Here is a 13,781-nt window from a genome sequence, read left to right as displayed (position 1 = left end):
CTACCTCGGCACTTGTAGGAACACCTCATTTTATATACGTTCACGGATCTTCCACAGAACGATGACGCATCCGATAGGTCGGTTGGCTGAAGACGAGCGCCTGAAAGAGTTACAGCAGCTGACGATGTGTGACGTCGCAGGTACGCTCGTGTAAGAGAACCGCAAACGGAAATAAAACCCACACAGAACGTGAAGTGCTTTTTTCTTCTCAGACCTTGACATGTTTATATTACGGTACATGTATTCAAACGGTCTTTGTGCTCACAGTAAAGAGCAGAGAGCAAGACTGTGCCTCCGACACCCCGCTCCGACACACGGACCGCACGCACACGTCTCGCGTGCGCCGCACAGCACAACTCGCCTCGTTCCGTGCTTCGCCTAATTTAGGCTGCTCTCCATCTACCGAGATATGAGATATGAAATACCACTTTTACTTACAAAACATACTCAAGAGAACCAAGAAGTACAAAAAGAACAAAATAAACAAAATATTCGTTAAATGAAAGATTGTCTCTTAAAAAATAAAAGAATAATCCACATTATTTTTTACAGTGCTATTAACAGTTTTTGATCTTTTTCTCCTTTGTTTACCGTCAAGAGCAGTTCACAATCGAATAGTAATCATAACAACAGTAATAATATAGCAATAGAAGAAGAGCAGTGATAGCGACAGTAATGATACTCTGCTGCACTCAACAAGACTGAGATGTATCTGGAGTTAAATACGGAAAGTCGCATGAGCGGGAATCGGGTTGCTGTCTTTGGAATCGTTAATGGTTCGGATTACTGGCCTCTCCCCGTCGCAGAGGCACAACACGGTAACTTGATTAAACGACAGAATGGTGACATCACTCGAAACAACCCCCCTGGCCCAGTTCCTTCGGCAAGGCACGCTGGGGGCGGGGCTAGTCTTCAGCCAGCACGTGCCACTTTGCGATCTGTCTGCGAGGGTGGTCGCAGATCTCGCGCCAGTGTTCGCCCGAGGTGCCCGGCGACGTGGTGCCCAGCAGCAGCCGCCCGATGACGGGATTCCGGGCGCTCCTGTCCGAGTCCTGTAGCAGGAGCTCCACGCCGGTGTCCCGCAGGCCCTCCTCGGACGGCACGTCGAACACAAACAGCTCATTGAACACGGGGTTTGGGGAGCACTTCTTCACATGGGTCTTCTTCTTACACACCCTCTTCTTACCGTAGTACAGGTTCACCTTCACGTACGGATCTGGGGAAGAGAGGAGGAATAAAAGACCCGGCACGAACTGAGACATCTGCACTCACGCCAGCAGATCTTGGAGAAATGGCTCTGCTTCACTTTGTAACACTGGGCTCTTTAGGAAGAGGAATCGATGCACTTCTTTGCATTGTCCATTAATTACGGTTATAAAGGCCGCCCGTCTGCTAAGAGAAACCATGTCCATCTCAGAAATAGCAAAAAAAGCTGAAGACTCCGCGTGGAAGTCTGCACACTTGTGTCTCGAAACCATCAGCTGCTAGGAATAAGGAATCATCTCGCTGCCCTCTAATGTTCAGAGCCGATTTCCTAATTTGTGACTGTGGCACTGCTCTTTGCGAGCTCTCTGCGGAGCCAGCAGGTGGCATAGTGGTTAATAATGCTGGCTTTCCACTCGAAGGAGCCAGGTTTGATTCGCACCTTCTTCTCTAGTAGCCTTGATCAAGGTACTAACCCTGAACTGATACAGTAAATGGGCAAATTCGTGAAATGTGCTCAGCAGTGTAAGTCACTTTGAAATACATCATATGAATGAATAAGTGAAAGTTGGCGCTTATGCCTGCGGCAGTTTTGTCCATTGTTTTCATACTAAGCTGGTTGTGGGTCTCTCCTCGTTGCCACAGTAACCCACCTGAGGGCCCGCTGTTCTCCGTCTTGGGCAGGTGGCGAGCTTTGAGCACCACGACCGTCAGAGTGCTGGTGGTGGACTGATAGCAGAGGGACACCAGCAGTTCCCCTCTGCCTGCCGCCCTCTTCAGTCACAAATAAAGCGAGAGCAGACAAGGGAAAGACGAAGGAAGGAAGGAAGGAAGGAAGGAAGGAAGGAAAGAGTGCAATGTAATACAGCATTATTCTATAGGTAAAAAAAAACAACATTCTAAAGACCAGAAGATGTCCCATTGTTTGCTTTTAAAAATCACTCATAAATCAGCTTCACTTCCTCAACTATTTCCAGTGAGCTATTTTTGCTATTTATTTTTGCACCACGTCAACTTACTAGAGATTACCAAGAAAATATGACACGAATATGAAGAAAATGGTCAATGTTTCGATATTTAATGTATGTCAGTACAGTGAGTTAAAGCTGTTGCCATGGTTAGACATTCTGCCAACAACTTGGCTGACACATGTGGCCTCCCATTTTTGGACTGAAGGTTCAAATTGTCAAAAGGTGCTCCAAAGCTTAAAGATTTATAGACATTCTAGAAAAATCTGATGAGGATTTTCCATAAGCACTGAGGAAACAGCACTCCCAAAATACACAGGACAACCGGCTGCTTTGGAAGTTGGCCCTGCTTGGATACGTCCTCATTAAAAGTCATTACTCTGCACAAAACTGTGTTATCTTTCCACTAGTGAAAGAGGAGGCTGAAAATCCAGCACATGTCGCGAGGCTGTAAATGCTGATCACAAGATTGTAAATTTACATTCGTTCATTTAGCTGACGCTCTTCTCCAGAGCAACTTCCACCGTTAAGTTACTAACAATTATTTAGCCATTTAGACAGCTGGGTAATTTTAGTGGAGCAATCTGAGGAAAGCGCCTTACTCTACAGTGTTAAGGCTGGACGTGAGATTCAAAGGCAGTAGCTCGAACCTCTACACTACCTGCCACCCTCTTAATTGATTTTGAATTGATTTGATGGTGACGTGGTGACACAGCAGACAGTGTCGGTGCCTCGCAGCTCCTGGGCTGCGGGTTCAGACATGGATTGGAATCCAGCTCAGTCTGCGTGGAGCCGACATGTTCCCCCTGCGTTCATCTGGGTTTCCTCCAGGTGCTCAGGTTTCTTCTCACAGCACAAAGATGCCATTACTGTGTACATGTGTGAGTGTAAAAGGGTGTGTGACTGCCCTGTGATGGACTAGCGGCCCATCGAGGGTACCCTGCCTCCTGTCCTGTGCTTCTGGAACAGGCACCGAACCAGTGCGACCCCGCATTGGACAAGCAGTTATTGATAATGAACGGATGTGTTGCCTTTGACTAGATGGACTGGAATGGAAGGCACCGTGATGAGAATAACACTAAATTCTGAACTGCATTGATCCTGGTGTGTGTATCAGAAGCCTGGTGACACCTGAAGAAAAAAGACTGAAGAGCTCTGGTGCTGCGGTGTGTACACCTTCCTCTTAAATGTCCTTTCATGGAATTATCCTTTCTGCCGCTGTAGCACTTTTAATGCAACTATTCTATTCTAAAGTGGCTTAAAATTGTCACGTCCACACCCACAACACAAGCGACAACACCTGACTCCGCACTAGCTCATGAGTAATCGCTCACCCTATAAAGACCCTCTTCAGCTCCCGTACCGTTGCGGAATCTCGTTTGGGACAACCGCCCTTCCTCGTGTTACTACACTCTTGCTCTGTCCACGATCTCCGTTTTTTTTTACTCCTTGCTTCGTTCTCCGACCACGTCCACGGATCCTCGTTCCTGTCCCGTTCGCCGATCGACCGACCCTTCGCCCGTCCCTGGTTTTGAGACCTTGCCTCTTCCCTCAACGTCTAACGAACAACAACGCTGCACTTGGGTTCAGCCGTCTCGGCTCCCTGTGTTCCGCGTGACAAAAATAGCTCTTTGTTGAATAATTATTAGAAAAACATTCTAGGCTCCAGCTCGCCGCAATCCCGCTCAGGACAAGCAGCTTCAATCAGTCTGTGTGTATGTGTGCGTGCGCGTGAGCATTAATGATTTTAAAGCAGCTAGTGATGGCACTGCAAAAAAATACTTCTTATAAGATTACATCGCTGCCTCTGTATTGTTATTCTCTGAGTGGACTGGAGTACAAACGGATCCCAGCGTTCTTACCCTAATGTTGCGCTTGATGATCTCTCGGTTCATGAGGATGCGGCCCTCGGACAGGTCGATTCCAGCTAACGGGACCAACGTCTCGCCGATTACTTCATCGCGAGAAAAGCGATCGAAGCTGAGTACCATGAAGTGGAGGGCAAGTTCAGGAATTTTGCTGTAGGGAATGCCGTAAAAGCTGAACGTCTCATCGAAGGCAGGATCCAGAGTCTTCCTTAGGACACGGGTCTTCACTTTGTGCTTCTTCTCTGGAAGGAGGGTCAGCTTAATGTAGGGGTCAGAAGTCAGGGACTGCTCATCCATGGCAGAAAGCCCATGGGCCTCCTTGATGTGGACAACAAAAGCCTTCTTCTCAAAATTGTACTCGAGTGAGAAAAAGAGCGTGCCCAGGCCACCTTCTTTGTCCTGGCCTTTGTCCGCGGGAGTGATGTCCTGGCTGGAAAGGCCACTTGTCGGTGAGCTCATTTCCTTTCCGGTCTGGTCAAGACCCGGGTGAGGAGATGACAGCTCTAAGTCTGGGGAGCTCCGCACTTTGCCTTGAGGGGGCTTTGTGAAGTTTCCATTCAGATCTCGCTTCTCCAGGTCCAGGTGTAGAGCAGCCCTGCCCCCAGAAGGACTGGACGCCTGCTTAACATTCACATCTGTCTTCTCAGTAGCTCCAAACTTCTTCTTGCCACTCATGCTTTCTGGGTAGATGTCCACACCCTTCAGCATGTGTACGAACTTGTACGGGGGTGTCTTGTTGGCCTTTGCGGACTTGCGTTGGCAGCAAATCCACGAAAAAAGGGAGACGCTGAAGACCAGCCCGAAGATGCTGACAACGCCAACCATAACTGGTACATCAGCTGGAGGATGAAGCCAGTAACACATCAGTCACAGTGCAACAATAAGATTAAGAACCTTACTATGTAATGTAACTTGGTGCTATACATGTGCAAAGACTGAGATTGCTATCCACTCAGTGCGGAGAGAGAAGAGAGGTCAGAAGGACGGATGCTAGGCCTGGCTCGATGTTCCATGCATTCGCTTCTTAGATTTAATCCAACAAACGAAACCGACATTCCGTCAGCTTTCTGTAAGCCCGCAGTCCAGTGCTTTTAAACAGCAAGTTAGAGATCAGCGAGTGCGTGTAAAAGCACAAGCAACTTAAATGACACAACGAGCGAAGATACACAACAAGCGTGGAAAATTATATCTACGACAATAACCGATGACTCACGGTCCTGTGTTTCGTACGTGGGAGAACATTAACCCTCCTGCTCAGTGCAATACCTCATATTTCCTCAGGATGGCGTTTTTTGCTTCTCCTACCCAGGAGGGTTAGGATACTGATTTTTACAGCATGTCCTTCATGTGATGGGAGTGTGCTAGTGGTACCTTTCCCTGAGAAAAGCGGAGGGCTAAGTTACAAACACTCATTTAAGCACATGAGTGACACGAACGAGCTGTGGCTGAACTGTTGCGTTACGAAACGGTACATGGATCGATACTGCTATGTATTACTGATATTAGTCACAGCTGCGCATCACTCATTCATGTCCTACATGGTTTAAAGCGCCAGGCAGGGCCGGAGGCAGTCGATGATTCGTGACGTAAGTGGAAGAGCGGATCACATCACGATCATGTTTATTGATGAGAGCCTGCTGTACACGGGCAGGGTGTGGAATAATAGCGTGGAACAGAGAGAAAGAAAGAAATGAACCCTGGAAATTTCCTTGGACGGGCTTGCTTGGGCGCACGCGCACACACACGGACACACACAGAGGCAGGCGCACACACACACACACACACACACACACACACAACCTCCAGCTCCCAGTCCTGTGCGCTGCAGACGGGGGGAGGAATGACTCAGAGCTGCGCCCTGCCTGCCACGACTGCCAGCAACTCAACAATTAATATTCTTATTCACCAAGGAAGGAGCCGCGTGTCCCCAGAACTGAGGACTCACAGTCACTGCGACAGGCTGACGCCGGAGAGCAAAACAGGACGAAACAAATAGGCGACTGATGCGCGAACAAACAGTCCTTCTCCTCTGTCTGTGCCACGAACCCTGCCTGATACAGACAGACCATGGCATGAAATCATGAATTGCATTATAATTATGAACGGCACACGATATTATTAGGCGAGCTGCTCCCAACGGAACGCTGATTCCGGGATGTCATATTTCGCTCCCTTCTTTTCTCACGTCATCTGCCAGACTGTGATTTAAGTGCAAAACACCATTACACACGACTCTATTTGCCAGGTGTTTTTTTCAGCAAGAGCAGCACGCTCAATTCATAATCATATATTATATTTTTCATCATCATCATCATCATCATTCCCTGCCGCCCTTTCTTTCTCATAATAACTAAGGAATTTCGCTCGGCTACGGCTTCGCTTCTGACTTCCTCCAGATGTCGGCCACTGTCCGCCGGGGCAAGGTGCTCCACACGAGAGAGCTTAGGTGTGTCTCCTTACCGAAGGGGGCTTCTACCTCCGCCAGCGCAGGAGCCATGGTGCCGCCGCGTCTCTCTCCAAGGTGCTGAAAGAAAGGAGCGCGTCTCCGTGTGCGCGCAGCGCGCTTCCTACCTGTTCCGAGTAAGAGCGCGGCGTCCGCTCTAGTATTAAATAATTATTAGGAGCACGGATGACTTATTAGAAATGCGGAGTGGCTGCTGCCTCGGACCCTGCCCCTCCTGTCCTGCGCGTTTTCTGGCTGCGCTGCGAAGAATGTATGGCGGCTCCTCGTCGTCCCCCTCCGCTCGAGTTCGTCCACAGTCACAGTGACGCAGTTCTGACGAATCCTGTCTGCCGAGGAACGCAGCAACAGAGCTCATCGATTTTTTTTTCTTTTTTTTTTTTTTTTTTGCTTGCAGTTGCTTACCGACGCACGGAAGGTACACCGAACCTAACCTAACCTGCAGCGGGGGAGAGAGAAGCGCGTTGTTTGTGACGTCGCTTTTTCTTCCCTGGCTGTGAACGCGTTCGTGTGCATCAGCAGCAGGGTAGGCCGGGAGGGTGTGTGTCCGCCACCTCTGACATCAGGTGCCTGTTGCCGGGACTGAAAAAACGCTGGAACATGAGAAAATGCTGCTGTGTTACAAGGAACAGAGTCACAGCTCTATGGGATGTATCGCGTTGGATCAATAACGCATTGGATCAATTGCCATCGGAAGTATCGGTACAACGGAATAGCGGGGGGGCAGCTGGCACCTATAGTGGTTAGGGTGCTGCCTTTAGATCCAAAGGTTGTGGGTTTGATCCCCACCTCTGGCTGTTGTACCCTTGAGCAATGCACTTACCCTGAAATGCTCCGGTAAAATTACCCAACTGTATAAATGGGTAAATAATTGTAACCTCAACACCGTAAGTCCTTTCGGAGAAAAGTGTCTGCTACACGTAAATATTGAGGCTTGCTTTAGCTCATCGTGCTTGATTTCAACCCAGTTATCTGTTGCCATTTGCCGATTCATAAACTGAGTCTTTTAGTTGACTTTGTGCAATGCACTTCAGCCCGGTGTGCGGCTCATCTCTGAAACTCAAAAAGTAGACTTTTTAAAGAATTGGCCCTTTAATCATCCTGAAATTGTCACGTGTTTCAGCTGTTAAATAATTAAATACACATAGTGAATGTATATAATCCAATGAACACAAATGCTTACTTCTGTTTCCAAGACAACAATGCAGGTTATTTTGCCCTTTGGAGTGCCCAGTATAAATAAATTCCTGGCCTCATGTCAAATATATTAAAAGTAATGTATAGCATGTTTCACAAACATGGCTTTCTGTGCATTGCTGGATGACATTTAATTGACACATGTTTTTCTAATCAGCATTTTTTATGAAATCACACACACACTGTCTGAAACCAGTTGTCCCAAAGGTTGTGGCAAGCCGGAGCCTAGGGGCAGGGGGAGGGGACGCACCCAGGACGGGACGCCAGTCCATCGCAAGGCACCCCAAGCAGGACCCGAACCCGCCAGAGAGCGGGACCCGGCCAAGTCCGCTGCGCCACCGCACCCCCAGCTTATAAAATCACATGCTTCCTTAATTAGCAAATAAAATCTGGCCTTACTTTTCCATTCGCTTTTGTCTTTGGGGGTTCAAGATAGCAGACTGTCAAAACATTGAAGTTTTTCATTCCAACTGATGCTGAGTAGACTGGTTTGGATTTTCGTAATGCGTGGAGGCAACAGGCAGCATTCATGCACATTCCACCTACAGGAGTCCCCCAAGGGAGGCCACCCTTTATACAGGAATACATTTGTATTATTTTCTTCCATGTAGAAGTATGTGTCAGAAATTTGTGACGTTCAAGTTCCTCGTACCACCCAGTATAGGTGATGTCATAACTACCACAGAGCAAAATGTGTCAAGAATTCGGTATATCACCCTGTTTCACCTCTTTCAAAGGAGCTATGGAATTATCAGTCTTTATAAATAAGCAGGTTTCACAGAGGAGCTTGACATTCTGTTAATCTCCTTTCCAGTGGACAACTTTCTGCTGATCCTTCTGATCTGCATGTTGTGTGTCGGGTGGTTTTCACAAAAAGCCTATGAAAAGAGTAATTTTCTTACTCGTCTAATGGAAACAGATAAGTGAGTTGAAATGAGGCAAGATGAGCTAAATTGAGCTGAATGTTGTACCAATACAAGATAAACTACAATCGGTGTTGAAGAATCCGCATGCGCTCTTTTCAACCCTTTCTTCCCAGCCCGCCCCTGCTCCACCAATTCCTCCCTCCACCCAAATCCCTGAAGATTCTGCGTCGAAATTAACACCACTATCAGCAAATTCACCACATCCTCTTGCTGTTACACCAAGGAACCCAACAACAACAACCCTGTTCCCACCTCTGAGACCTCCTGCTCTCACACCACATCCCCATCTGTCATTTGACCACATTCCCTTTTGTACTTCACAGGCCATCTCCCTATAACTAACTTGTTTTTATTTCATCCAATTTCTCTCTCTTCTGGTTGCTCATCAAATTCCTCTAGAACTGCCCACAACTCATTGTTGAAGAAACTTTTTCTAGACCCAGAGTCCAGAATTACAATGCAGTCTCCCTCCCCCTTTTCTTTTCCAAAACCCTTGAGCAGGCCGTTTACAACCCTGACACCTTTGTTAGTTCATCACTGTCTTTTTTTGTTTCTGCATGTCTATTTTCCTGTTTCTATGTGACTTCTGCAGGTAGCTAATGGAATGCTGGAAAGACACATTCCCTGCCCAGAATGATGCCCTCAATGGATATCAGTCTGGATTTAAGCCCAGCTACTGCACTGAGACTGTCCTATTCACAGCATCAGAAACTCTTGAATGTGCCAGAGTTGCCTCCCTCTCTTCTGTTCTTATTTTGCTTGACTTCTGTAATGTCTTTCACAGTGAACCACCACATTTTCCTTACTTTGCTACAAAAGCTTGGTATTAAAAGATGATGACTGGAATACTTTGCATCCTATCTGTCAGGAAACACTTACCAGGTAGTTTGGTGTGGTTCCTTCACTGGTCCTCAAACTTCCTCTCCACAGGTGTTCCACAAGGTTTAGTACTTGGTCACGTATTCCAATCTATCTTTGAGACCCAGTCCCTCCTGAGCTTCTGACACCTTTGTTAGTCCATCACCATCTTTTTTTCCTTTTTCTCATTGAAATGATTGCATTTTTTTTCATTCAATCCTTCACCATCTTTTGCTTTATACCTGTTTTCAACTATTTGTCAATTACTTCAGTAAGTATCCAGAAAAAACACCTTGAAATACTTGCAACATTTTATGGATTTATTGGGCGGCAGGATCATGTAGATGATTTGATGAGGCACTTCCAAATCAAATGTAAAGAAAGCCAAACGCCAAAAAAAGCTCAGCAATTCAATGTCAAATGTTTTTTTTGTGCAAGTATGCAAAAAATTAGATCTGTACATTTTCTCAAGGTTTCCATTTTTTAAGTTTAAGCTTCCTTTTACCTTGAAATGATACATTTTGTGGTTTAACCTCAAACAATATAGTCTCAAAATAGTGTTATATAAAAATATGCAAAGAAAGGAACTGGTCAAAAGAAGCCAAGCAATGCGCTTCATAGCAGAAAGAGGAGGTTTGCGTGCAGTAGTGACACCTTAAGTTTCCACATGAAAGTACAACAAATTATTCTCACACCTGCTGTTTTAAATACAGAAAATGTGACCAAAAGTAATGGAATTAAGATATCTTGGTATAATCTGATGTATCACACACACACACACACACACACACACACACACATTTTCAGAACCGCTCGTCCCTTACGGGGTCACGGGGAACCGGAGCCTACCCAGCAACACAGGGCGTAAGGCCGGAGGGGGAAGGGGACGCACCCAGGACGGGACGCCAGTCCGTCACAAGGCACCCCAAGCGGGACTCGAACCCCAGACCCACCGGAGAGTAGGACTGCGGTCCAACCCACTGCGCCACCGCACCCCCCTTTGATGTATCACTTAATTATTATTAGGTGCTCATGATATGGGTTGTAAGGCTTTACAATCGGCTATTATTAAACAATGAAGGTCAAATTCATTTATCAGCCTTTGCCTTGTCAGAATGGCACTATGTCACATATGGACATAAAGGACTACTTGAACTTGTACTTGAGATTCTTTTTATTTATATTTATACATTTAGAAGACATTTTTATTCAAAGCCATATAAAACTCACAATAAATAAAGCATATTTTGTTAACATACAGAGAAATACAGATACAGACATCAGATTTTACACACAATCAAGCAAGCTGAGAATGAAGGCTAAACAAACTGTTGTCATACCGAAAAATTTATAGCACTTATTGCACTTTTGAGTAGTCACCTGTAAATGACTACGTGTGTGGTATGTTTGTATTAATCCGTTTATTTATCCTTATTTATTTTACTTTCTGTTCAGTTTAGTGTAGTGTAGATTAGTTTGTTGTGTGGGTGCATTTCTAATTCTTATAGGTATTTTTATCATTCACCTACCCCACTAAAACAACAATACGGAAGACGTGTTGTGAAAAGGGAATCACCCAAAAACGGTAGGTAAGGTGTACGCTAAGACCCTGGGAAGAGGCCAGAGGACTGCCCCTCTTGGGGGGTGAATGTTACCGGGTAAGTTTCCTTTGAATTATTTTTTATGTATGGTTTTAAGCTGACAGAGCTCCTCCGTGAACCGCCACCTTATCGTGGTGGAGGGGTTTGAGTGCCTGAATGAGTCCAGGAGCTATGTTGTCTGGGGCTACATGCCCCTGGTAGGGTCTCCCATGGCAGACAGGTCCTGGATGACAGACGAGACAAAGCGCGGTTCAAAAACCCCTTATGACAAAAAAATCAAGGCGTCCGTTTACCCCGCCTGGTATGGGGTCACCGGGGCCCCACCCTGGAGCCAGGCCTGGGGGGGGGGCTCGCATGCGAGCGCCTGGTGGCCAGGTCTATGCCCACGGGGCCTGGCCGGGCCCAGCCCGAAGCCACAACGTGGAGCCGCTCTTCGGTGGGCTCACCACCTGCCGGAGAAACCATAAGGGGCCGGTGCGTTGTGATTTGGGCGGTGGTCGGGGCCGAGTGCCCGGCCGACCCAAACCTCGGGCGCCAACTCTGGTTTTTGGGACTTGGAATGTCACCTCACTGGCGGGGAAGGAGCCTGAGCTGGTGCGGGAAGTTGAGAGATACCGTCTAGATATAGTCGGGCTCACTTCCACTCACAGCTTGGGTTCTGGAACCACTCTACTCGATCGAGGGTGGACTCTCCACTATTCTGGCGTTGCCCAAGGTGAGAGGCGGCGGGCTGGTGTGGGCTTATTAATAGCCCCCCAGTTCAGCCGCCATGTGTTGGAGTCTACCCCGGTGAATGAGAGGGTCATCTCCCTACGCCTTCGGGTCAGGGAACGGTCTCTCACTGTCGTTTGTGCTTATGCGCCTAGCGGCAGTGTAGAGTACCCGGCCTTTTTAGAGTCCCTGGGGGGCGTGCTGGAAAGCGCTCCCACTGGGGACTCTGTCGTTCTACTGGGGGACTTTAACGCCCACGTGGGCAGCGACAGTGATACCTGGAGGGGCGTGATTGGGAGGAACGGCCTCCCTGATCTGAACCCGAGCGGTGAGTTGTTATTGGATTTCTGTGCTAGTCGCGGTTTATCCATAACGAACACCATGTTCATGCATAAGGGTGTCCACCAGTGCACTTGGCACCAGGACACCCTAGGTCGGAGGTCGATGATCGACTTTGTAGTCGTTTCTTCTGACCTTCGGCCATATGTCTTGGACACTCGGGTGAAGAGAGGGGCTGAGCTGTCAACTGATCACCACCTGGTGGTGAGTTGGATTCGATGGCGGGGGAAAAAGCTGGACAGACCTGGCAGGCCCAAACACATAGTGAGGGTCTGTTGGGAACGTTTGGCGGAGGCCCCTGTCAGAGAGGTCTTCAACTCCCACCTCCGACAGAGCTTCAACCAGGTCCCGAGGGAGGTGGGGGACATTGAGTCTGAATGGACTATGTTCCGCTCCTCCATTGTCGGTGCGGCTGTTCGGAGCTGCGGCCATAAGGTCTCCGGTGCCTGTCGCGGCGGCAATCCCCGAACACGGTGGTGGACACCGGAAGTAAGGGATGCCGTCAAGCTGAAGAAGGAGTTCTATCAGGCCTGGCTGGCTCATGGGACTCCTGAAGCAGCTGACAGGTACCGACGGGCCAAACGGAGCGCGGCTCTGGCAGTCGCCGCGGCAAAAACTCGGGCTTGGGAGGAGTTCGGTGAGGCCATGGAGGAAGACTTTCGGTCGGCCTCAAAGAGATTCTGGCAAACCGTCCGGCGACTCAGAGGGGGGAAGCGGTGTTCCACGAACACTGTTTACAGTGGAAGTGGTGCGCTGCTGACCTCAGCTGAGGATGTTCTCGGGCGGTGGAAGGAGTACTTTGAGGATCTCCTCAATCCCTCCGACACGCCTTCCGTAGAGGAAGCTGAGGCTGGGGACTCGGAGGGGGACTCGTCCATTACCCTGGCTGAAGTTGCTGAGGTAGTCAAAAAACTCCTCGGTGGCAAGGCTCCGGGGGTGGATGAGATCCGCCCCGAGTTTCTCAAGTCTCTGGATGTTGTGGGGCTGTCTTGGCTGACACGCCTCTGCAGCATCGCGTGGAGTTCGGGAACGGTGCCTCTGGACTGGCAGACCGGGGTGGTGGTCCCTCTTTTTAAGAAGGGGGACCGGAGATTGTGTTCCAACTACAGGGGGATCACACTCCTTAGCCTCCCTGGGAAAGTCTATGCCAGGGTACTGGAAAGGAGAATCCGACCGATAGTCGAACCTCGGATTCAGGAGGAGCAATGCGGTTTTCGCCCTGGCCGTGGAACACTGGACCAGCTCTATACCCTCACTAGGGTGTTGGAGGGTTCGTGGGAGTTTGCCCAACCAGTCCATATGTGTTTTGTGGACCTGGAGAAGGCATTCGACCGTGTCCCTCGTGGCATCCTGTGGGGGGTGCTTCGGGATTATGGGGTTCGGGGCTCGTTGCTACGGGCTGTTCGTTCCCTGTATGACCGGAGCAGGAGCTTGGTTCGCATTGCCGGCAGTAAGTCAGACCTGTTCCCGGTGCATGTTGGACTCCGCCAGGGCTGCCCTTTGTCACCGATTCTGTTCATTATTTTTATGGACAGAATTTCTAGGCGCAGTCAGGGAACGGAGGGTGTCTGTTTTGGTGGCCGCGAGATCTCGTCTCTGCTTTTTGCGGACGATGTGGTCCTGTTGGCTTCATCAAGTCAAGACTTGCA

The 13,781-nt window shown here is 48.6% G+C and overlaps 1 protein-coding gene across 2 annotated transcripts; it reads right to left on the bottom strand.

Moving 5' to 3' along the window:
* Window positions 1-230: 230 nt before the first annotated feature.
* syt4 (synaptotagmin IV) lies at window positions 231-6,990 on the bottom strand. Of its 2 annotated transcripts, XM_018728996.2 has the most exons (5): window positions 6,940-6,990; window positions 6,500-6,829; window positions 4,034-4,878; window positions 1,857-1,977; window positions 231-1,216 (listed from the first exon to the last, which is right to left on the bottom strand). In XM_018728996.2, exons 2-5 carry the CDS (start codon window positions 6,534-6,536, stop codon window positions 906-908), a joined length of 1,314 nt encoding a protein of 437 aa, XP_018584512.1. In that variant the 5' UTR covers window positions 6,537-6,829; window positions 6,940-6,990; the 3' UTR covers window positions 231-905. The 2 variants fall into 2 exon arrangements, with proteins under 2 accessions (XP_018584512.1, XP_018584503.1); XM_018728987.2 differs by having other exon boundaries at window positions 6,500-6,967.
* Between the last annotated feature and the right edge of the window lie 6,791 nt (window positions 6,991-13,781).

The sequence above is a fragment of the Scleropages formosus genome, chromosome 1, assembly GCF_900964775.1.
Source record: "Scleropages formosus chromosome 1, fSclFor1.1, whole genome shotgun sequence".
Taxonomy (NCBI): domain Eukaryota; kingdom Metazoa; phylum Chordata; class Actinopteri; order Osteoglossiformes; family Osteoglossidae; genus Scleropages; species Scleropages formosus.
Note: the sequence above shows the minus strand (reverse complement) of the source record. Positions and strands in the feature narration are given on the sequence as shown.